This window comes from Cervus elaphus, chromosome 29, assembly GCF_910594005.1.
Source record: "Cervus elaphus chromosome 29, mCerEla1.1, whole genome shotgun sequence".
In the NCBI taxonomy this organism is placed as follows: domain Eukaryota; kingdom Metazoa; phylum Chordata; class Mammalia; order Artiodactyla; family Cervidae; genus Cervus; species Cervus elaphus.
This window is the reverse complement of record NC_057843.1, coordinates 44304511-44331039: the sequence shown is the minus strand read 5'-3', so window position 1 is coordinate 44331039 and position 26529 is coordinate 44304511. Positions and strand designations below refer to the sequence as shown.

The 26529-nt window shown below is 37.3% G+C and overlaps 1 protein-coding gene across 1 annotated transcript in view; it reads right to left on the bottom strand.

Moving 5' to 3' along the window:
• Positions 1 to 26529, bottom strand: part of CFAP95 (cilia and flagella associated protein 95) — an 88864-nt gene that overhangs the window by 9580 nt on the left and 52755 nt on the right. Inside the window, exon 5 of the mRNA XM_043891091.1 lies at positions 11920 to 11977. Within this exon, the coding sequence (XP_043747026.1) occupies positions 11920 to 11977 (58 nt within the window). The remainder of the gene's footprint in view (positions 1 to 11919; positions 11978 to 26529) is intronic.

The following is a 26529-nucleotide window of genomic DNA, read 5'->3' as shown; positions in this document are numbered from 1 at the left end:
CGTCCATAAAAACACATAATGGGTTACGTTTCCTGCCCAAATCAGTCACTGCGAACTAACCTTGTGCCCACCATTACAGACAGCTATTAGCCACCTGGCATTCATACAGCAAAGATCATTCTTCCCTAGCATGCCTTTAAGCATCCTCATTTGGTGTACTCCATTTACTCTTTAAAACATACAGAGGCAACAAGCTTATTTATCTGAATGTCACATTGGATGGAATTAAAAGAGATATTAAAGTAGATTGCTGTGATATTTTGCTTAATTTCAGTATATATCTGTATAAAATTCTTCCCTACTTACATGTACTTACTCCCTACTTACAGGAAGACCTGTCTTCCCCTAATAAGGCTGTCTTCTAAGTACACACAGAGTGATGTGGGAAGAAAAGAACAATTCCCCTATGGCCAAAATTACTTTACTGCCTCTGGGAATCACAGGGCATAGGCATTTTAGACAGATTCCTTTGTTCATTTCCCTACATTACTTTTAAATTGATTTCATTTCTATTGGATATTTTTTCCTCAATGATTGAATAAGAGTAACTGGCAAATGCAGCTGTAAAGAACATGCAAATAGTTGGATATATTTTTACTACCTATTTAAGAAACCTTTAGTATATCTTTTTATTTGGTAAAATTTTACATAGGAGAAATATTTGTAACAAATAAAGGTATTCAACTAAAGAAAAATAGTCATGGGAAGTTCAAGGACATATAGACTGTGAATATAAGTATAAACATCTATATCATTAATGAGTTAGGGTTAGGGTTATCCCAAAGAAAAATATGGAGGTCTATATGAATAGTCACATCAAAAAATAACCTGACTTTTCAGTGCAGTTCAGTTGCTCAGTTGTGTCCAACTCTTTGCGACCCCATGGACTGCAGCATCCTAGGCCTCCCTGTCCATCGCCAACTCCCAGAGTTTACCCAAACTCATATCCATTGAGTTGGTGATGCCATCCAACCATCTCATTCTCTGTCATCCCCTTCTCCTCCCACCTTCAATCCTTCCCAGCATCAGGGTCTTTTCCAATGAGTCAACTCTTCACATGAGGTGGCCAAAGTATTGGAGTTTCAGCTTCAGCATCAGTCCTTCCAATGAATATTCAGGACTAATTTCTTTTAGGATTGAATGGTTGGATCTCCTTTCAGTCCAAGGGACTCTCAAGAGTCTTCTCCAACATCACAGTTCAAAAACATCAATTCTTCAGTTCTCAGCTCTCTTTATAGTCCAACTCTCACATCCATACATGACTACTGGAAAAACCAGCTTTGAAAAGATGGACCTTTGATGGCAAAGTAATGTCTCTGCTTTTTAGTATGCTGTCTAGGTTGGTCATAGCTTTTCTTTCAAGGAACAAGTGTCTTTTAATTTTATGGCTGCAGTCACCATCTGCAGTGATTTTGGAGCCCAAAAAGTAAAGTATGTCACTGTTTCCCTTGTTTCCACATATATTTGCCATGAAGTGATGGGACCAGATGCCATGATCTTAGGTTTCTGAATGTTGAGATAGAGAGGATAGCTATGATAGATAGATTATCTATATATCTTATCTATCTCTCCATCTTATCTATGTGTCTACCCATCTCTATATCTAAATAAAGATCAATGAGAGAAGCTGGGAAAGCCTTGTGGAACTATATGAGCAACTGCCAAATGATCCTAAGGTTAAAGCTTATTGTTGTTGCTCAGTTGCAATTATGTCCAACTCTTTTCAACCACATGGACGACAGCATGCCAGACTTCCCTGTCCTTGACTATTTCCTGGAGTTTGCTCAAACTCATGTCCATTGGGTCAGTGATGCCATCTAACCAGCACATCTTCCATTGCCCTCTTCTCCTTTTGCTTTCAATCTTTCCCAGCATCAGAGTCTTTTCCAATTAGTCAACTCTTCACATCAGGTGGCCAAAATATTGGAGCTTCACTTTTCAGCATCAGTCCTTCCAGTGAATATTCAGGATTGATTTCCTTAAGGGTTGATTGACTGGTTTGATCTCCTTACAATCCAAGGGACTCTCAAGAGTCTTCTCCAACACCACAATTAGAAAGCATCAACTCTTAGGTCCTCAGACTTCTTTATAGCCCAACTCTCACATCCATGCATCCAGTCATGCATGACTATTCAAAAAACAATAGCTTTGACTATATGGACTTTTGTCAGCAAAGTGATGTCTGCTTTTTAATATGTAGTCTGGTGGTGGTGGTTTAGTTGCTAAGTCATGTTCGGCTCTTGTGACCCCATGGACTGTAGCCTGCCAGGCTCCTCTGTCCATGGGATTCTACAGGCAACAGTACTGAAGTGGGTTGCCAGTTCCTTCTCCAGGGGATCTTCCTGACCCAGGAATTGAATCCAGGTCTCCTGCATTGCAGGCAGAGTCTTTACCAACTGAGCTAGAAGGGAAGCTCTTTGTCAAAACTTTCCTTCCAAGGAACAAGTGTCCTTTAATTTCATGACTGCAGTAATCATCGCAGTGATTTTGGAGCCCAAGAAAATAAAATCTTTCACTTTTCCCCCTTCTATTTGGCTTCCCAGGTAGCCCAGTTGGTAAAGAATCTGCCTGTCAATGCAGAGTATGTAAGAGACACGGGTGCAATCCCTGGGTCAGAAAGATCCCCTGGAGTAGGAAACAGCAGTCCAGCATTCTTTCCTGGGAAATCCCATAGACAGAGAAGCCTGGAGGGCTACAGTTCATGGGGTTACAGAGTCAGACATGACTCAACACACACATATTTGCCATGAAGTGATGGGGCCAGATGCAATGATCTTAGTTTTTGAATGCTGAATTTTTAAGCCAGCTTTTTCACTCTCTTCTTTCAACCTCATCAAGAAGCTCGTGTTAGTTCCTCTTCACTTTCTGCCATTAGAGTGGTATCATCTGCGTATCTGAGGTTATTGATATTTTTCCCAGCAACAGTGATTCCAACTTGTGATTCACCCAGTCTGCTATTTCACATGATGTACTCTGCATAGAAGTTAAATAAGCAGGGTTACAAAATACGCAGCCTCGATATACTCCTTCCCCAATTTTGAACCAGTCCATTGTTCCCTGTCTGGTTCTAACTGTTGCTTCTTAACCTGTATACAGGTTTCTCAGGAGACAGGTAAGGTGATCTGGTATTCCCATCCCTTTAAGAATTTTCCACAGTTTGTTGTGATCCACATAGTCAAAGGCTTTATAGCATAGTCAATGAAGCAGAAGTAGATGTTTTCTTGGAATTCCCTTGCTTTCTCTATGATCCAATGAAGGTTGGCAATTTGATCTCTGGTTCCTTTGCCTTTTCCAAATACAACTTGTATATCTGGAAGTTCTCGGTTCATGTGCTATTGAATCCTAGCTTGGAGGATTTTGAGCATTACCTTGCTATCGTGTGAAATGAGTGCAATTGTGCAGTAGTTTGAACATTCTTTGGCATTGTACTTCTTTGGGATTGGAATGAAAACTGACCTTTTCCAGTCCTGTGGTCACTGCTGAGTTTTCCAGATTTACTGGCATATTGAGTGCAACACTTTAACAGCATCATCTTTCAGGATTTGAAACAGTTCAACTGGAATTCCATCACCTCCACTAGCTGTGTTTTGTAGAGATGCATCCTCAGGCCCACTTGGCTTCGCATTCCAGGATGTGTGGGTCTAGATGAGTGACCACACCTTCATGGTTATCTGGGTCATGAAGATCTTTTTCGTATTGTTCTTCTGTGTATTCTTGCCACCTCTTCTTGATCACTTCTGCTTCTGTTAAGTCCGTGCCATTTCTGTCCTTTATTGTGCCCATCTTTGCATGAAATGTTCCCTTGATATATCTAATTTTCTTGAAGAGATCTCTGGTCTTTCCCATTCTATTGTTTTCCTCTATTTCTTTGCATTGTTCACTTAAGAAGACTTTCTTATCTTTCCTTGCTATTCTATGGAACTCTGTATTCAGTTGCAAATATCTTTTCCTTTCTCTCTTGCCTTTCAGTTCTCTTCCTTTCTCAGCTATTTAGAAAGCCTCCTCAGACAACCACTTAACTTTCTTGCATTTCCTTTTCTTTGGGATGGTTTTGGTCACAGCCTCCTATACAATGTTACAAACCTCTGTCCATAGTTCTTGAGACACTCTGTCTACCAGATCTAATCCCTTGACTCTACTCATCACTTCCACTGTATAGTCATAGGGGATTTGATTTAGGTCATACCCAAATGGCCTAGTGATTTTCCCTATTTTCTTCAATTCAAACCTGAATTTTGCAATAAGAAGCTCATGATCTGAGTCATAGTCAGCTCCAAGTTTTGTTTTTGCTGGTTTATAGAGTTTCTCCATCTTTGACTTCAAGGAATATATATAATCAATCTGATTTCAGTGTTGACCATCTGGTGATGTCCATGTGTAGAATCATCTCTTGTGTCAAAAGAGGGTGCTTTTGCTATGACCAGTGTGCTCTCTTGACAAAACTCTATTATCCTTTGTCCTGCTTCATTTTGTACCTTAAGACCAAACTTGCCTGTTACTGCAGGTATCTGGACTTCCTACTTTTGCATTCCAGTCCCCTATGATGAAAAGGACATCTCTTTTTGGCATTAGTTCTAGAATATCTTGTAGCTCTTCATAGAACCATTCAACTTTAGCTTCTGTGGCATCTGTGGTTGGGGCATAGACTTGGATTATTACTGTAATGTTGAATGGTTTGTCTTGGAAATGAACCGAGATCATTCTGTCATTTTCTAGATTGTACCCAAGTGCTGCATTTCAGACTCTTTTGTTGACTTTGAGGGTTACTTCATTTCTTCTAAAGGACTCTTTCCCACAGTAGTGGATATAATGGTCATCTGAATTAAATTCATCCATTCCTGTCCATTTTAGGAAATGTGGTCTCTTAGCACTGGGAGAATGCCATGAGACTCAGATTCAGAATTATTTGCCTTTAAGCTACAAAATCATGGCCATATGTACATGCTTAAGGTCAGCACACATATGTACAACACACACTGAGATCTTTCAGGTATGAATATACATCAAGGGAAGCCACCATCTCCTTCTGAACCCAAGTAAGAGAAGGCTGTTTCTGTGGTTAATTAGCAGCAGGATTTTGAAACACCTTGACGTCAATCAAAAAATACTAGGTACAATCATGTGACCTCTCTTCCTTCTTCTACAATTCCACTCCCTCACCACTACATCTCTTTTGCATTAGAATGTAAACCTCTCTCTCATTTCATTTCAGTCAACAGTACATAATAAGATAAACAAGAGTATTCAGCAAGTGGCCATGATTATTCTCTTAGTAGACAGTGAGTCAGAACCTTAACAGAAGAAAAAGAGAAAATTAAATAGTATATATATTAAGATGCAGTACAAAGTGAAGTAGTACTAAAATAAAAATCATGAAGACACATCATGGACTCTGAAACATTACCTAATTAAAGTTCAACCTTAATTTTTTGGATGAAAGCTTGGCAAAACTACACTCTATTCTAGACTACAAGGCTTACACATGATTATTCAGTGTGACCAGATTTACATTGAACAACTTTTCATGCTATTACATTTTTAAAGCAATAATAATAACAACAAAAGAACAAGAAAAAAAAAAAAGAAAAAGACTATCTACACTGGAATTATGGAAGATCATGGGGACACAGAATGGAGCAAAGATGCAAAGAGAAGGCCTTAAAAAGAAGTGGAAATAAAAGCTGATTTAGTTCAGACAGGTAATGTTTCCTATAGAAACCCCAACCTGTTCTAGATTCACTTTCTGACCTAGCTATTGGTGGTTTTCAGTAAGTCACTCTTTCCCTTATCTTCTTTTTAAAGCCCCTGTTAGACATCCCTTCCTGGGAAGCAGGAAACTAAGGGTAATTCCAGCCTTTAAGGAGTTTCTTTCATGTTTCTGAGCCCAATTGAACAATAAAAGGCTCTTGATGGTGCTCAAGGTGACTCCTAGCTAAGGTGAATCTTGGTTTGGGATGATATTCAAAGTATTTGTAAATCAATACGCACCAAGCAGTTTGGACGAGTTTTAGATGCCCCTGTCAGGCAGGTGTTAAGCTACCAGAAAGAAAATCCAGGTTGGGCCCACTCAGCCATGAGGCACAGAAAAGCCCAGTGTCTAAGGCCCATAGTATTTTAAAGTTCCTATAAAAGTGTTTTAATTTATTTTAAAATCAGAATTTTCAAAGTGACTATAACAATAGTGTGAATGTACTTGGTGCCACTAAATTGTAAACTAAAAAAAGGTTAAAATGGTACTTTTATATTATATATATTTTACCATAATGAAAAATGCAAACACCATTTTGAAAAACTAACTCTATTAAATGATAGAAACTCATATTGAAGCCAGGAAATGATGCCAGTAATTTAATACCCATAAACATCACAAAGCAGTAAGCAATGGCAGCTATTATACAGAAAATTTTGCTTAAAATAGAGTACCAAAGTCCAAAAGTACTTCTCAGGAAAAAATGAGTGTTGTATGATTTAGTTTTGTGTAATAACACCCACTGGAATTCCCTGGTGGCTCAGCAGTAAAGAATCTGCCTGCAATGCAGGAGACGCGGGTTCAATTCCTGGGTCAGGAAGATCCCCTAGAGAAGGAAATGGCAATTCACTCCAGTATTCTTCCTTGGAAATCCTATGGCCAGAGAAGCCTGGCATGCTACAGTCCATGGGGTCACAAAAGAGTTGGATACGACAGCGTCTAAACAACAACAAAAATAACACCCACAGTATACTGATAATAATTTCAGGAGGGTTAACAATAACATGACCACATAACATGGCTATAAAATACAATAATATAGTCACAAATAGTCAAAAATAGACAAGGAGGCAAAACAGTATAAAAATATAAAAGAAAAAAAGATAGGTAATCTTTACAAAATACCAATGAGAAATGCAGCCTAAAAATACATCTCTTCAATAAGCCTTTAAATTAACAAAAATGAATATAATCCAACCTGGATTATATTTGCCTTTATGGCAATACAATTGTAAAATAAATTATTTACTTTTTTTTCTTTCAGTGGAAGAAGGAGCCCATGAAACTCCTTAGGGCCCAGGTAAGTCATAATGCAGCCCTGGGTCCTGGGAGTCCAGAATGCTGGGCTGCTGAGGCAGCAGGGTTCTGGGGAACTCAAGGCCACAGCAAATTTCTAAACAGCACAGAAATAGCAATATTTTAACAATGCTGTATCTGTACCAGGGCATAGAATCCCAGTGACAGGATAGGTCAATCCTACCATTGTGGGGAATATTTTAAACAGATGCAGCCTCTTTCTTACCTACTGGGCAACACTGCTTAGGTTCCTTGTAATCAAGTTGGAGTGCATGTCAGCTTTAATACATAACTCTCTGTTTAAAAGGTCCTCAGTTTTTTATCTCTGAAAGAACTGAGATATGCAACATTTTCTGGCTTAACGCTACACATGTGCCTGGAAAGATAATTCAATACACAGCTCTATTTAGGAAAAAAAACTGGTAATTCACACAGTAAAGACCAATCAGATGTTCTCAAATGGGAGCTGCAGGGCTGGGAGGAGCCATGCATCTCCAAAACGCTCCCACTGAGGGACTGGTCATTGGACTCAGTCTTTGGTCCTGCCTTTCTTTCCTACTATCTTGTAGGCTGACTTCAACACTCATATTTAGAATCTAGCCAACACTGTCACTTGCCATTTTTTCACCTTCTCAAGTCAATGGCTTAGATTCCATTATAACACCTCATTCCCATGACCACATCTTGGGATCTATCATTCCCCCAAATAGTTCTAAATGAGAAATATCAATAAATTCCAGTACATCCCCTTTGCTCACTACCTCTAATTTCTTTTAGCTCTCTCACTCCTTCACTATTGCCATGCTTGTTCTTTTTTTAATTCCCCAGAGTCTTAAACTTCCTGAGTTTGCTAGTCCATGCCTGAACTAATTATTTTCCTTACTAATCCTGAGTGTGTTCGGTTGACTCTCCACCATTACCCTCTTCTCACTTGTCCTTTGTCTCAAAGACTCATGTACCCTACAAACATCCAGTCTTAGACCAATCTTCTGATGTAACATCTCTGTGACTTTTTCCTTTATTTTGGTTCTTTGGGAGAAAGGGAAGATTTTAAGGGAAGGTATCTTTCATTGAAATTGGGTGAGTCATAATAAATACTCCCTTTAAGAAGTGGAATTCTGAAGAAGTAACTTGCAATTCTCTTTCGTTTCTCTCCTCAGAAATAACTTCATAGCTTCCTAATAGTTTGGATTTGTTCATTCATATGGGAAGATAATTTGCATTCCCTTAAGACTTCTTATAATCCCATCCTACTTTATGCAAGTATGAATTAAGCAAATGTAAGAGACCACAATATAAAAATTTATAAAGCCTCAATTCATGCACAAAATTTGAGATAACACAAATCAAAATATTTTTAAGATTTCTTCAGAAACTGCATAATTGCAAAGGTGATTGAGTGAATGGTGAGCTGTGTTTATGCAAAGGCCACATGGTGAGGTCTCTAGCAAGTAAAAAATACTCTCCTTATTTTGTCAGTATTTTATGAATCATACATTTTTGTGCGTGTATGGTAACTTCTGAGTTCAGTCACTATTCCGCTATTACTTAACCATTCACTGTCGTTACAATTTAAAATATTTTATATATTCTATAACAATGGCATGCAAGCATTATTAAATGGGGGTGCTAGAAGCAGTACTGAAAACATGCCTCAAAGTCAATTACTTTGACAAGAAACTTAGAAGTAAATGAACAAAACTCTAAATAAAGCCAAACAACTGCCATCACATGCTGCATGCTGTGCTGTTAATGTGGAAACAAGCAACATGAGAAATACTGGAAATAATGCTGAAAAAATGAAAAGAACAAATACATAACACAGTGGCTAAAGAGTTATCCACCCAAAAAATACATCCCATATTCTTTATATTTATGCTTATGGGAAAATTAGTCCTTTGAATTATGTGAGTTTTTAATTACATGTCTTGCAACCTTCTTTTTTTAGAGATGGGGCCAAATCCCATGCATATAAGGAAATGAGCCTGAAACTCATTTTTAAATAATATATGTTTCCATGTGGTTCTGATTACAAACCACCATGCTTGCTACACTGAAAAATGCTGAAAAGTATAATGATGAAGAAAATCACCTAAAATTTCACCATTCACTAGCCAACCTTACTAGCATTTAACAGTTTCTTCAGGCTTTTTTCCTCCATACTTTTACATAAAAGTATGGAGGAAAAATACACCTACAATTTTGTATCTTAATGATTTTTCTTGACCTTAAATAAGAAGATTTATCAAGACACTAAGAACTATCCATGGACTTTCTAAAAGGTGGAATATATAAATATGTAAAATATCTCATTATGTGATTACAACCTATTTAATCAGCACTGTCAGAAAGGAAAACAAAACTTTCCTTTACACTTATAGATCCTTCTGATTAGTCTAAGAATTAAACTGATAAGACAGATTAGCCAGAAAAAGTCTAATTTAACTTCATACATACAGGAACCCGACATACGTGAGAAGGTTCAAAGACAGATAAAATGAGGTATACATGTCATCCTAAGCTAAGAAATGGGATAGAGGCCTGGGGCTTCCAAGAACAGGAGGGTTCACAAGACAGTAAGACCAGATGTTTGGCAATTAGACATTTACCCTGCAATATAGATGCAGCTACTTAGCTAAAATTTATCTCCAGTAATACCTTTTTTTTTTTTCTGAGAAAAATTCCCAATTTAAACTCTTCTAGGTAGTTAAAGGAGGAGAGTAGGTTATCTTAACCCACAGGGTCTTTGGCTCAAGAAAATCATCATGCAGGAATGATACATTTTTTGGAGACTCATTCTGAATCCCTAGAGTACTGTACCCAATTCTAAAACATTGGGTAATTTCCAAGTTTGCCATAATAAATAATTCAGTGATGAATATCATTGGATATAAACTTTATCCCTGGTTTGAATTATTTTTCTTGGGGAAATCCTTAGAATTATTAGATCATATAGTATATCAATTCATATTGCAAAATTCCTTTCCAGAAAGACTAAAACAATTTACAATATTTCTGGCAATAGAAAAAAAAGTAGCCATCTCACCCCAGTGTCACTCAACAGAGTATTATTATTTTTAAAAATATCACTGATTTTACTAGCAAAAAAATTAACTGTTTTAATTCACACATTCTATTATTTGTAGACTGGGATTTTCCCTGTATTTGTCAGTTAACTAATAATAATTATTTCCTAATTTGTGAATTGTCTTTATATGCCCTTGGCTCATTTCCCTACGGTTTTAACAGTTTTCCTGCCAATAAATCTGAATTCTTTATGTATTAAGCATATTAATCCATAAGCCATCATATTTGCTTTTCTAAAAGCTTGATTTCTATTTTTTAATAAGCAAAAAGAAATAATATTATAACATTAGTAGTACCAGGAATCTTTTATTTCCGTAAATGGTTATGCCACTTTCAAAAAACTTTTGATTATTCTCATCTATTTATACTCTCAAATAACTTTCACAATCTTAGAGTTCTCAGATAGTAAAGAAAGTTCATTGGGATTTTTAATGTAATTATATTAAATTTATAAATTTAACTTATAATTAATTTAGTTTTCCAGCCCCATAAACAGTAGTTATTTCCTTGTACTTGAGATTTCTATTTCAGTTACCTTTGGCTCAAGAAAATCCTCATGCAGGAGTGATACATTTTTTGGAGACTCAAAACACCCAAAACTTAATGCCTTCAAATAACAATTTATTACTATTTTCTTGCAATCTCTTGTGGTCTGTAGTCAGATGACAACTGAAGCTGCAGTCTACGCCCACTAGGCTGGATATCCAAGATGGTTTCATCATTCATAAGTTAAGCTCATCATTATCCCTTCTCATGGCCTCTTCCTTCAGCAGAGTAGCCTTGATTTCCTAGCCTTGGTGGCTCAAGGCCCCAGGAATTGGAAGCAGTCTTATTAAAGCTAGCCTAGATTTGGCATAGTGTTACTTTTGTCATGTTCTATTGATCAAATCTGTCACCTGACAACTGTGATTCAAAAGATGGAGGAACATTTAACTCATGCTGAATAAGTAGCCTGTCTACCATCTTTGGAGAGTAGCTTCCACATCTTCTTTATTGATCTTTATCTGAGAATTTTCTTCATAAAAGTACTTAAAATTTGTGTTGCTATAGTAATTTGTATGTTTTTTTCTTTTATAGCTTGCTTACTAAGCAGTTATTGCTAATATGAAGGAAAAATATTATCTTTGATGTATTTATTTTATATTCAATCACCTTACTAAATGGTCATAACTGATTCTAATTACTTATTATTTTAACATCCTGGTTCTCCTGAGAAGATAATCATACTATCTGAAAATAAAGATTTTTTTTCTCCTCTTTTTCAGTAGCTAAGTCTCTTATTGTTTGCACCAATTAGGACTTCTAGAACAAGACTAATAGGAAGCAGCCTTGTTTTGCTTTTGTGGTATAATGTTTTCAGTACAAGTATACTGAAGTTGTAAACTGGACATATTTTATCAGCATACATATTCCCAGGGCTAAATTAAACCACTTATTTTCATATGCTAATATAATTCAAATGAATAGAAAGGTAGGTTCTTATTCCAGATAAATTGAGTTTATGGAGCAGGACAATAAAGTGAAGATGAGGCAGAAAGTAACTAATATATTTTAGATACTGCAATATTTTCTCCCTGAAATCTATAAACTTGTTCCCAAAATAAATCATAACCATAAAATATTCCATTAACTCCCACAAATAGCTAATATCTCTAAATAAATATAAAACATCATAAATCTCAACAATTTGTCCTTTCTTCTCAAGCTTGACTATTTACACTATATGTAAAGAATCATATTAAGCACATAAGTATTAGAATATGGCTTTTCAGCTCGCTTATACTCACAAGTGGCTGATATTCATATGGTGGAGCATATTCTTCAGCATATGTTGTCAATGTACACCTAAGAAAGATAAGTCAATATCTGAGAAAAGAATGACTCCAAAAGAAAAATATTTTAATTTTTTAGTAGTATGTGCTTTAAACAAAATAAAAAACATTTCAAGGAAAATTGGCCCTAATAAAACTTTTAAATTTTTAGAATTTCCAGGCCTCATTTATAGTGTTAACTATAACCAGCAAGATGCCTTCCTTCAATTACTTCCAATACCACCTACTATTCTTCTATACTAATAATATGCTACTAAGTCCCAAAGCTCAGATGCATTCCAGACAAGGGTTCTCTTTTCCACTCACTTTCTACTTTTCAAACTTTTTGGCCCTATACCCCAAGGTCTCTGCTAGATGGCAACTGGAAAATAATACACAACCAGGTAGTCTGAGATTACATAGTTTCTCCAACCTCCATTCCATGAAATACATAGAAATGTTGAGTGAAATACATCCTTCTCCCCCAAGTCTACAAACACAGCCCAAGACTCAAAGCTGGAGTTTGAACTGCCTATCAAGGTCAGGAGACATGACCTTGGGTTCACAGAAGGCGCAGAGCTAAATTGCTACTTATAATTAGGAGTCTGTAAAGGCTGTACCTCCATATGTGTGTGTGCTGAGTGTCCAACTCTTTGTGACCCTATAGACTGTATCCCACCAGATCTAAACTGCTACTTCCAGTCAAGAGTCTGTAAATGTTGTACCTACATATAAAAGAGACCAAAGGAACTCTAGCCATCAGACTAGGGAAACTTGCAAGAAAGTTTCTCTCTGTCTGGTACTCAGAATAGGGGAAAATTTTTTTCTCCTATGAGAAATTACTGTCCTGATTCTGTTCCTGGCAATATTATGGGATTAGATGGTCAAAGAAATTCATCTGAGAATTGCAAACCTAAAAATACCAGGAAAAAGGACATTTAAACATTTTAACACATGACTGAGCTGATGGGAGGGTAAAGAACAAGTAGAAGAATTAAAAAATAACTAGGATGTCAACTAAGAATGATTACTGGGTACAGATGCTAATATTTATCTGGCGGTAACCACCAATTAATTATTGTCAGACTTTCAAGATGTGATTTCCAGAGGTGCAACATTAGCATTATCTGGGGACTTGTTAGAAATGCAAATACTTGGATGTCACGCCAAGTCCACTGAATTAGAAATTCTAAGAGAGGGCCCCACAATCTTGCTTTAACGAGCCCTGTAGGTCAGTGGTCCCCAACCTTTTTGGCACTAGGGACCTACTTCGTAGAACACAATTTTACCAGACTGGGAATGGGAGGACATGGTTCGGTGATGATTCAAGCACATTACATTCATTGTGCATTTCATTTCTATTATTATTACATCAGCTCCACTGGAGACCATCAGGCATTAGATCCTGGATGTTGGGGACCCCTGCTCTAGGTGATTCTAAAAGTATGAGTATTGGCAATTAAAAGAACAAAAATTAGAAGTGTAACTTTCAAACCAGCAAATAGGATATTACTTAACATTTTTAAAGAACAGTCTAATAGAAAGCAGGAAAGGATAAAAAAAAAAGTGAAAAAATTTTCTGCTCAGAAGACAAATTAAAATAATAAAAAACACCTTGGTAATCACAAAGAAAGTAAAGGAATTAAACCCATCAGTGAAAATATTTTCTCAAACTTAAATTGAAAATCAAGTTGTATTATATAGCCCAGCTCTATGGGATGTTTTTTTTTTTGGTTTTTTTTGGTTTTTGGTTTTCAAATATAGTTGATCTATAATATTATATTAGTTTTAGGTACAGCATAGTGATTCAGTTTTCTTATAGATTATACTTCATTAACAGTTATAACAAAATAATGGCTATAATTCCCTGTGTTGTACAGTCTATACTTGTTGCTTATTTATTTTATACATAGTGGTTTTGTATATCATACTCCTATCTTCCTCCTCCTCTTTTCCTTCTCCCCATTGGTAACACACTAGCTTGTTTTCTGTGGGTCTATTTTGCTATATACATTTGTTTGTTTTATTATTTTTTTACATTACACATATAAGTGATAACATACAGTATTTGTCTTTTTCTGTCTGACTTTTCTCACTAGGCCTAATATTCTCTAGGTCCACCCATGATGCTGCAAATGGCAGGATTACATGCTTTTTATGGCTGAGTAAAATATACCATTGTATATATACACCACATCTTTATTCATCTGTTGACAGAACTTTGGTTGCTTCTGAATCCTGGCAATTGTAAACAGTGCTGCTCTGAACATTACAGTATATGTATCTTTTCAAAGTAGTGTTCCTGTTTTTTTCTGGAAATATACTCAGGAGTGTGATTGCTGGATCATAAGGTAGTTCTATTTTTAGTTTTTTGAGAAAACTTTATACTGTTTTCCACAGAGTCTGTACCAATTTACATTCCCACCAAGAGTGTGCAGGGCTTCCTTTTTTTCCACATCCTCACCCACATTTGTTATTTGTGTTCTTTTTTAATGATAGCTGTTCTGATAGGTGTAAGGTCATATCTCATTTTTGTTTTGATTTGCATTTCTCAAATAACTAACAGTGCTGAGCAACTTTTCATGTGCCTCTTAGCCATCTGTGTGTCTTCCTTAGAAAAATGTCTATTCAGGTCTTCTGCCCATTTTTTAATTGGGTTGTTTGTTTTTTGATATTGAGTTGTATGAGCTATTTATGTATTTTGGATATTAACCCCCTGTTGATCACAGCATTTGCAAATATTTTCTCCTATTCAATAGGTTATCTTTTCATTTTGTCAATGGTTTCATTCACCATGCAAAAGCCTCTAAGTTTTATTTATTATCCTATTTGTTTATTTTTGCTTTTATTTCTTTTGCTTTAGGAGACAGACCCCAAAAATCACTGCTATGATTTATGTCAAAGAGTGTTCTGCTTATGTTTTCCTCTAGGAGCCTTATGGTATCTGGTCTTATATTCAGGTCTTTAATCCATTTATAATTTATTTTTTGAATATGGTGTTAGAGAATGTTCTAATTTCATTCTTTTACATGTAGCTGTCCAGTTTTTATGTCCAGCACTACTTATCGAAGGGAGTGTCTTTTCTCCACTGTATATTCTTGCCTACTTTGTCATAGATTATTTGACCATAGATGCATGGGTTTATTTCTAGACTCTCTAGTCTGTCTCATTAATCTATGTATCTGGTTTTATGCCAGTACCATGCTCTTTTGATTACTGTAGATTTTTAGTAGATTCTGAAGTCAGCAAGAATGATACCTTCAGCCTTGTTATTTTTTCTGAAGATCACATTGGCAATTTTTTGCCACACATTAACACAAATTAGTCTTTTGTGGTTCCTTATAAATTTTAGGATTATTTGTTCTACTTCCATGAAAACTGTCATGATTATTTTAACAGGGATCGCATTAATTGCTTTGGATAGTATTGTGATTTTAACAATTATTAATTTTCTAATCCATGAACATGGGATATCTTTCCATTTTAAAATATCATCTCTAATTTCCTTTATATATTTTTAAATATAACCTTCAATTTAAATTTATAAAAATATAAATCAATGTTTTATAGTTTTCAGAGTATAGGTATTTCACCTCCTTGGTTAAATTCGTTCCTAGGTATTTTATAATTTTTTATTCAATTTTAAATGAGTCCCCCCCTTTTTTGCTTTCTCTTTCTGAAAGCTCATTATTAGTGTAAAGAAAAGCAACAGATTTCTGTATATTAATCTTGTATCTTATAACTTTACTGAATTGATTTATTAGTTCTAATAGTTTTTTGTTGGAGATTTTAGGGTTTTCTATACACAGTATCAGGGCTTCCCCAGTAGCTCAGATGATAAAGCATCTGCCTGCAATGCGGGAGACCTGGATTCGATCCCTGGGTTGGGAAGATCCCATGGAGAAGGAAATGGCAGCCCACTCCAGTACTCTTGCCTGGAAAATTCCGTGGATGGAGGAGCCTGGTAGGCTACAGTCCATGGGATTGCAAAGAGCTGGACATGACTGAGCAGCTTCACTGGTTCACTGGACACACGGTATCATGTCGTCTGCCAATAGTAACAATTTTACTTCTTCCCATCCACCTTGGATGCCTTTTATTCCCTTTTCTTATATGACTACTGTGGCTAGGACTTCTAATACCATGTAAATAGAAGTGGCAAGACTGGGCATACTTGTCTTGTTCCAGACTCTTAGCATATTTTGGGGCATGAGCTGTTGTAGACTAGCCACGGTCACAATAGTGTTCTGGGCTGTCTCTGAGGCATTGCTTGAGTAAGCATTAACAATGGCCATTGTGCCTCCACTGAGAGCCAAGTCACTTTTGTATCCCATGGCCAAGCTTTTTCCCAGATCTCTGTGATGTAAAGTAAGCGAGGCTAGAGCACTTGCTCAGCTCAGGCTGGGGCACATGTCAAAGTGTTTGCAGGAAACCCAGCAACCACTGGAGCAGTCTTCAATTGACCTCTGATCTGCCTCAGAATCTAGGCTTCGCATAACCCTTCTATTAGTCTCAGCAGTCCTTCAGCCAGTCAAGGCGGCTCATCTCTCCTTTTCTGAGCCCTAGGACTGGGGTACCCAATGTGTGACTTGAACCATTCAGTCTCTGGGGCATGTCTCCACTCAAGCAATCTCTTTCTTCTGGGTCCCCTCCCAGGGGCACAGATCCCAGGTTGACTGCTTTTCTTTCCTCTCTACTTGATTGCATGTGGACTTTTGTTATAGTCTTGGTTGTACAGAGGTCTTTCTGCCAGTTTCCAGTTAGCTTACAGTGAGAATTTTTCCACGTGTAGATGTATTTTTTAATGTGTTCATAGGGGGGAGGTGAGTTCCGTGTCCTCCTACTCCATCATCTTGGTTGATCTCCTCCCCAAGTCTATGCTTTTTACACCTAAAATAAAATTATTTTCAAAAAAAGTTTGAAAATAAAAGATATAAAAATATATTTCCAGCAAATATTAACCAAAAGCAAGTGTTCTATATTAATATCATATGTAATTGATATTGAATCAAAAATTATTAGTTATAAAGATCATTACCTACTGATTAAAGGAATAAGTCACTAAAGAAGACATAATAATCCCAAATCAATAAAGCAAACAACACACAGAATATGTAAGACAAAAAATGACAGAATCACTAGGATAAAATGACTAATTCACAGTTATAGAGGAAGAATGTACCATATGCCTAGAACTTGGGTTCCTTAAGCCTAAATCTACATACATCTTCCAAAACCATATAGATTAACAGCAAACAAAATCTTGTAAGTGTTGATGCATAGAGTGTAACAGAGGCTAGAAAAGACTACAAACTTCTGTTTACACAGAAGTGGGAGAACAATCCAGAATCAGTAGAACAAGATCCAGAGCACATTTAGGAGCAAAATCAGGTAAGGATTACATGGAAGAGGAGAAAGAGAAATACTGAGAACAAGTTGGGAAAATGCTGAAAACAAGCCTGAGACTAGAGGATTTGAACATCAGCTTTCCAAGAAACAGACTTGGAAAGTATGCAAGACCACAATAGCAGTCTTGGGAAGGCACTGCCTCTAGGTAACTAACAAGGTAAAGAAAAACAAGAAATTAAGCCCACAAGTTAAGGGTCCTAGAACCACCACTCTTTCATAAAAGATGCCATTAACAAAATAAAGCTTATTTCACTGATTCAACAGAAGAGGGCACTCCTGAACCAAGATATTGAGGAAACTGCCCAACTTTCATTCCCCCTCTGTACAATTACATGGTTGCTACTATTCCAAGAAAACTCAACATACTTAAACAGCAAAAGGCAACATTACTATGAGAAGAAAACAATAAGTGAAAATCAAAACTAAACTGATGAAAATCCTCCCCAGAAATATTTTCCCAAATAGTCACAGAAGTTCTCCATCAACATTTCTATTCAATGATGTACTAAAGATTCTGGCAGATACAGTAAAACAAGAAAAAGAAGCACAAATATACTAATGTGAATGGAAGAACAATATTTTCATTTTCCAACAGATGATAAGGTTGTATGTTCGACTACCCAAAAGAACCTACAAATCATAACAATAGGCAACTTTCAGGGAGGTTGTTAGATATAAGATCAATATACAAAAATATAACAGACATACACAAATAACAAGAAATTAGGGAGTGTAATTAAAGTGGTAAAATCCCACTTATAATTGCAATAAAATCTCTGAGCTTCCTATAGGAATACAACAGAAGATTGACATTTATGAAGAAAATGTATAAAAAAATCAAAAGGGCATAGAAGAACTGCTTTTTTATAATGGATGACTCAACGTATGTTACATATGTGTATGTGTGCATATACATATATATAATTTCTAAAAGGTTTAATGTCTGATATTTTATATATAGATCTTGATTAAATTTTAATTTAAAACTTCTATTGCTCAAAAGACAGTATAGACAGAGTTATAAGAAAGGCCATGGACTAGAAGGAGTTATTACAATATAAAATTAACCAAAGCAAGATTAGCCCAGATTTAAAGAATCCTTACAAATCAATAAAAGACATCTCATAAAAATGGGATTTTTAAATAACCAGTCAATTCATAGTAGAAAAATCAGAATGACTAATAAAATCTGAAAATGAATTAAAGCTTAAAATTCAGACAAATTCAGTGATTAGTGAAATGCAAAGTAAAACTACAATGATATACCATGTTATATCCATTAGATCGGTAAAAACTAAAAATTTTCTAAATGTTGATAAAAATATGAAAGAATGAAGATATTTGTACACTCTTGGTAGCAATATTTTTACAAAATTGAAGATGCACACATCTTAATACTCAGGAATTCTGGGTATAAAGAAACCCTTGCATATATATTTAAGGAGACATATGTATATGCATACAGATATTCAATGAAGCCTTATTTGCAATAATAAAAATTTGGAAACTATCCAATGGGTCCATCAACAGGGTGGACATATTGGATAACTAGATAAATCATTTTTCAGAAAAATTATAAAGCAAATGTGATTAAAAATATCAACTTACATTGTAACCAGATAATGAGTTGATGAGTGTTTGAAAGTATTTTATTTGGAAATATTCCATCTTAAAAAGTTTAAGTGTGAATAGATGACTATAAATAAACTTATTCTCTTGCTTTATTCTCACCTGACATTATGACTCAAATATGATTATCATTCACATGTCAACGTTTGCTTTGGGCAGGTTGACCTTGAAAGCTAGCATTGGACATCTCTCAACTCACTTAAGCAGGTAGAAACCCATTCCCCGAGTTCAGGCCCTTTTCAGGTCAGTTCAGCTGCTCAGTTGTGTCCAACTCTTTGTGACCCCATGGACTGCAGCAGGCCAGGCTTCCTTGTCAATCACCAAGCCTGCTCAAACTCATGTCCATCGGGTCAGTGATGCCAGTCAACCATCTCATCCTCTGTCCTCCCCTAATCCTCCTGCCTTCAATCTTTCCCAGCATCAGGGTTTTTTCCAATGAGTCAGTTCTTCACATCAGGTAGCCAAAGTATTGGAGCTTCAGCTTCAGCATCAGTCCATCCAATGAATATTCAATACTAATATCATTTAGGATGGACTGATTTGATCTCCTTGCAGTTCAAGGGACTCTCAAGAGTCTTCTCTAACACCATAGTTCACAAGCATCAGTTCTTTGGTGCTCAGCTTTCTTTATAGTCCAACTCTCACATCCATACATGACTACTGGAAAAACCATAGCTTTGATTAGGCAGACCTTTGCTGGCAAAGTAATGTCTCTGCTTTTGAATATGCTGTCTATGTTGGTCATAGCTTTTCTTCCAAGGAGCAAGTGTCTTTTAATTTCATGGCTGCAGTCACCATCTGCAGTGATCTTGGAGCCCAAGAAAACAAAGTCAATCACTGTTTCCATTGTTTCCCCATGTATTTGCCATGAAGTGATGGGACTGGATGCCATGATCTTAGTTTTCTGAATGTTGAGCTTTAAGCCAACTTTTTCACTCTCCTCTTTCACTTTCATCAAGAGGCTCTTTAGTTCTTCACTTTCTGCCATAAGGGTGGTGTCATCTGCATATCTGAGGTTACTGATATTTCTCCCAACAATGCTGATTCCAGCTTTTGCTTCATCCAGCCCAGCGTTTCTCATGATGTACTCTGCATATAGTTAAATAAGCAGGGTAACAATGTACAGCCTTGACATACACCTTTCATGATTTGGAACCAGTCCGTTGTTCCATGTCCAGTTCTAACTGCTGCTTTTTGACCTGCATATGGATCTCTCAGGAGGCAGGTTAGGTGGTCTGGTATTCCTATCTTTTGAAGAACTGTCCACGATTTGTTGTGATCTACACACTCAAAGGCTGTAGTGTAGTCAATAAAGCAAAGTAGATGTTTTTCTGGAACTCTCTTGTTTTTTTGATGATCCAATGGATTTTGGCAATTTGATCTCTGGTTCCTCTGCCTTTTCTAAACCCAGCTTGAACATCTGGAAGTTCATGATTCACGTACTGTTGAAGCCTGGCTTGGAGAATTTTGAGCATTACTTTGCTAACGTGTGAGATGAGTGCAATTGTGCAGTAGTTTGAACATTCTTTGGCACTGGAATGAAAATTGACCTTTTCCAGTCCCATGGCCACTGCTGAGTTTTCCAAATTTGCTAGCATATTGAGTGCAGCACTCTCACAGCATCATATTTTAGGATTTGAAACAGCTCATCTGTAATTCCATTACCTCCACTAGCTTTGTTTGTAGTGATGCTTTCTAAGGCCCATTTGACTTCATATTCCTGGATGTCTGGCTCTGGGTGAGTGATCACACCATTGTGGTTATCTGGGTCATGAAGATCAGGCCCTTTTCCCTTTCTTTATTATCACCTCCAGGCAGAGTCTGATACAAGATAGGCACTGAAAAGTATTTACTAAATGAATAAAGCAATACAATAAATTAAAACATAAAGAAATAAAGAGAATTCAATTCAATGAGAATTCAAAGTAAACAGAGGTAGAAGATTAACTGAAAAGGCAATGATATAGCTAGACAACATGGAAACTTTTTTTTTCCATTTATTTTTATTAGTTGGAGGCTAATTACTTTACAATACTGTAGTGGTTTTTGCCATACATTGACATGAATCAGTCATGGATTTACATGTATTCCCCATCCCGATCCCCCCTACCACCTCCCTCCTCACCCCATCCCTCTGGGTCTTCCCAGTGCACCAACCCTGAGCACTTGTCTCATGCATCCAACCTGGGCTGGTGATCTGTTTCACCCTTGATAATATACGTTTCGATGCTGTTCTCTCAAAACATCCCACCCTCGCCTTTTCCCACAGAGTCCAAAAATCTGTTCTGTACATCTGTGTCTCTTTTTCTGTTTTGCATATAGACATCGCAGCACTGTTTATAATAGCCAGGACATGGAAGTAACCTAGATGCCCATTGGCAGACGAATGGATAAGGAAGCTGTGGTACATATACACCATGGAATATTACTCAGCCATTAAAAAGAATTCATTTGAATAGTTCTAATGAGATGGATGAAACTGGAGCCCATTATACAGAGTGAAGTAAGCCAGAAAGATAAAGACAACATGGAAACTTTTACAGTACTGAATAATGACTTTCAGTCAGTTATGGCTACTTATAAACTCAGTGATTCTCCTTTTCTTTTCTATAAATCTGAAGAAGAGGGTAACAATCTTTAGGTGATGTATTTAATCAAATTTTCATTTGAGAATAAACATATGAAAGACCAACATGAATTATCCTCTCAGATATCAGCTTAAAGCTGTACCCAAATAAAGAACATAAGGAAGGGGGAAAAAAAATCCATAGAAGAGAAATGGCCTTCAGAGAAACTCAGGAAAGCAAAAGCTGAGAGAGATAAAGGAAGCATTGGTTCTTGGCATATCCTGGGGAAGGGGTATTCTGGCTCATAACTAGAACAGAGCTGGAGTATATCAGTGTCAGGGCTCCAGTCCAACTTATGGCTGGCAACTTTTACTTTAATTCATGTCTGGAGTCACAGGAGCAAGCCTATGCTACGCCTCCTCTACCACTCCATCACTAACCATAGCTGAGAGGTCCAGACATCAGCCTCCAGCCCATGTCTGTCAGAGCTCTCCCCTGAAATACCTTAAGAAACACCAGTGGGAAAGGGTCACTCTCCTGTGATGAGAATCATGGGATATAATGTCCCTATCCTAAGAGGGAGCAAATGAAGCCAACGGGAAGAGAATCCTGGAGGTTTTCTAGTCCTGATTCAGCAGTCTCTGAAGCTCAGCTCTTCAGTGCACTTTCCCAGAGTTCCATGAGGTACTTGAGTGCTGTTTTCAATGAACTCCCTTTTGCGCCCAAGATAATTTTAATTGTGCCTTCTCTTACATACAGCCAAAAGAGTCCTCTTACAATCAGGCATTCAAAGTCTGAGGCCATTGATCACTGTAATCATATAGCTAATCCCCTTCACTCTGATTCCAAACAGACTGGCAACCTTCTGATTAGAGTTTGGCTTTCTATACAGCCTTTTTTTTTTTTTTTTTTTTAATGAGAGAGAATGCTTTTATTAGGCTGACATGCCTGGTATGCTTGAAGATTTTATTTCGCATTATAAATTAACTAATTAGAATTCTGGCTTTTCTTGTAAGTTTAATGTGCACAACTCAGTTTCCATGAGTCAGATAAATTGTGAAGCATAGATAAAATTGTCTTTCTGGAAACATAAAACTGAAGACCAGATGCTGGTAAATTCACCAAGATATGCCATGCTGAAAGGACGCTTGGAAGTTCACCAGCTGGCTTTAACCCAGCACTACCCACAGTTTACCACTCATGCCCTCTTCAACCTTTAACAGTTGTAAGGTAGAGTACAACTAAAAGTGTTTTGTAAGATGAGGAAGGAAAAGGAGTCTGATATGGCAGTTATCATTAAAGCCATGTATTATTTAAAATACCAACACCAAGTAACATCAGTGGTAACATGTATGACTCTATAAGATGATGCACCAAAATCTAGGATAAGATGATGTACCATGGAATCACAGCTTCTTAAATCTGGAAGAATTTTAAAGGTTAACTGCTTCTTTTCTGTTTTGTCAAAAAGAGGGGCAGATTTTTTTCTCACCCCACTTCCCAACAGTCAGAAAAAAAACTGACATGCGACATCCATTCAACTAATCAGATGTTCCCACCTAAGAACATGAATCTAAGTTACCATCTCAATTAATGAATTAATTTGGAATTAATCCAGTCACTGACAGCAGTAGAAGCAGCATCTATTTTTAGAATGAGTATAGCCACAGAGCGCCATGAATTCTACTTGACACTGTGTGATACAAGGGAAGGGAGAGCTTATAGCCACTCTGGAAAATCTGTCTCACTCTCAACAAGCAACCTTCATTTAAAAAAAAATCTCCTATCAAGCTAAAATGGATATCCCTGTTATTTCTTCCTCCTATTTACTGAGGAAGCTGTGAAGACAAATCTGATAGTTCTTCCTCTGCTGAATGCCAAGACTATTTTTCAGAAACCAACCTTGAAAAAGCTAGTGAGCAAGAGGTGGGGAGGAAAGAAAAAGTGGAGGATAATTTGAATCTGCTTTTACTTCTGATCCGACCCAAGCCATGGTTTAGTTCCCTAGCAGCTTAGAAGCAGTATTCCCCTCTCATGAAGAACACAGAACTGAACCCCAAAATTCTAATCTCTGCTTTTACAAGTAAGTGGTCATGGGGCTTTCAGCAAGTAACTTAAGCCTTCTGCATCTTAATTTCCTTTATTAGTATCTGATCCATATGTATTTATAGAATAGATGGATTAAGTAATGAGGAATTGGAGTCCTTTATTACCTCTGTGCTTTGATTTATTCATCTTTACAATGAATAAAATGTCTATCCAAATGGCCTTGTAATGATGTGAGGAGAAGGATAGAGGATCATGCATACTTTGAAGGATATGGAGTGCTCTTATCCATTTAAGCATGAAAGACAATGTACTAGAGGGGTTAAGAATAACAGCCCCTGCAGTCAGATAGACCAGACTCGAAGTTAAAACCCAGCTCTGGTGCTTATTAGGTAAGGACCAGAGGAACTCCTGGAAAGTCACTTTACCTCTCTGAGCCCCTTTGTAATGGAGATAGTAGCAACATCCATCTCAAAGAATGAGAATTAAATGAAATAAGGTATGAAAGCCCTTAGCTCAGTGCCAGAGTATGTGCTCATTAACACTAAAAGAAAAAAAAAAACTGTAATGATACTAAGTAAACAGAAGAACATGATTTACTTTGCATTTTAATTGGATTATTCAAGCTGCTCAATGGAGAACAGATTGAAAGGGATAAGACTGGAAGCAGAGGAACTAGATATTTATATTAGCAACTGGGTCTGGGTCACTGACTCTTCTCATCCTCCAGTCTCAAATATCCACTTGCTATCTAACATTTGCATTTCCTTCCATCTTCACTGCCTCAATGAATGGCCCCATGAAGCCCTTGTTGCCTAAGCCAGAAGCCTGGTATTCAACTTTGAATCTTCTCTACCTTCATAACTAACCAATCATCAAGTAAATGCTTATTACTCTCTTTTAAGGTGTCAAAAATCTGAGCCCTTCTTTCCCTCCATGCCACCATCACTAAAGCTCAGGCCTTTATTGTGTCTTGCCTTGATTAGTTCAGCAGTCTTTTGACTGTAGTCTCAGGTAGCTACCAATCTGATTTCTGCTTTCTGAACACAAATCTGATCTTTCCTACCCCACAGGTGAAAACTTTTCACTCCTGCCTGCATGATAAAGACCATATTCCTTAACACAGCTTTCAGGCCTTGCTTGCTTTGTCCCCAGCATCTCTCGCCAACTCTGGCTATCACCAGGGCACATGTGTACTCCGAGCCAGGCATGTTCATCATAGGTCCCAAGTCTGTATGGCCAATATTCTCTGCCTGGGCTGCCCTTCTCTCCTGTTGGTCTCAGTTCAGTTCAGTCGCTCAGTTGTGTCCAACTCTTTGCGACCCCATGAACCGCAGCACGCCAGGCCTCCTTGTCCATCACCAACTGCCACAGTCTACCCAAACCCATGTCCATTGAGTCAGTGATGCCATCCAACCATCTCATCCTCTGTTGTCCCCTTCTCCTCCTGCCCCCAATCCCTCCCAGCATCAGGGTCTTTTCCAATGAGTCAACTCTTCACATGAGGTGGCCAAAGTACTGGAGTTTCAACTTCAGCATCAGTCCTTCCAATGAACACCCAGGACTGATCTCATTTAGGATGGACTGGCTGGATCTCCTTTCAGTCCAAGGGACTCTCAAGAGTCTTCTCCAACACCACAGTTCAAAAGCATCAATTTTTCAGTGCTCAGCTTTCTTCACAGTCCAACTCTCACATCCATACATGACCACTGGAAAAACCAGAGCCTTGACCAGATGGACCTTTGTTGGCAAAGTAATGTCTCTGCTTTTTAATAGGCTATCTAGGTTGGTCATAACTTTCCTTCCAAGGAGTAAGCATCTTTTAATTTCATGGCTGTATTCACCATCTGCAGTGGTTTTGGAGCCCAAAAAAATAAAGGCTGACACTGTTTCTACTGTCTCCCCATCTATTTCCCATGAGGTGATGGGACCAGATGCAATGATCTTAGTTATTTGAATGTTAAGCTTTAAGCCAACTTTTTCACTCTCCTCTTTCACTTTCATCAAGAGGCTTTTCAGTTCCTCTTCACTCTCTGCCATAAAGGTGGTGTCATCTGCATATCTGAAGTTATTGATATTTCTCCCGGCAATCTTGATTCCAGCTTGTGCTTCTTCCAGCGCAGCATTTTTCATGATGTACTCTGCATAGAAGTTAAATAAGCAGGGTGACAATATACAGCCTTGATGTACTCCTTTTCCTATTTGGAACCAATCTGTTGTTCCATGTCCAGGTCTAACTGTTGCTTCCTGACCTCCATACAGGTTTCTCAAGAGGCAGGTCATGTGTTCTGGTATGCCCATCTCTTCCAGAATTTTCCACAGTTTATTGTGATCCACATAGTCGAAGGCTTTGGCATAGTCAATAAAGCAGAAATAGATGTTTTTCTGGAACTCTCTTGTTTTTTTGATGATCCAGCGGATATTGGCAATTTGATTTCTGGTTCCTCTGCCTTTTCTAAAACCAGCTTGAACATCTCAGTTCTCAGTTCACATATTGCTGAAGCCTCGCTTGGAGAATTTTGAGCATTACTTTACTAGCGTGTGAGATGAGTGCAATTGTGTGGTAGTTTGAGCATTTTTTAGGATTTCCTTTTTAGGGATTGGAATGAAAACTGAACTTTTCCAGTCCTGTGGCCACTGCTGAGTTTTCCAAATTTGCTGGCATATTGAATGCAGCACTTTAACAGCATCATCTTTCAGGATTTGAAATAGCTCAACTGGAATTCCATCACCTCCACTAGCTTTGTTTGTAGTGATGCTTTCTAAGTCCCACTTGACTCCACATTCCAGGATGTCTGGCTCTAGGTGAGTGATCATACCATTGTGATTATCTGGCTCGTGAAGATCTTTTTTGTACAGTTCTTCTGTGTATTCTTGCCACCTCTTCTTAATATCTTCTGCTTCTGTTAGGTTCATTCCATTTCTGTCCTTTATT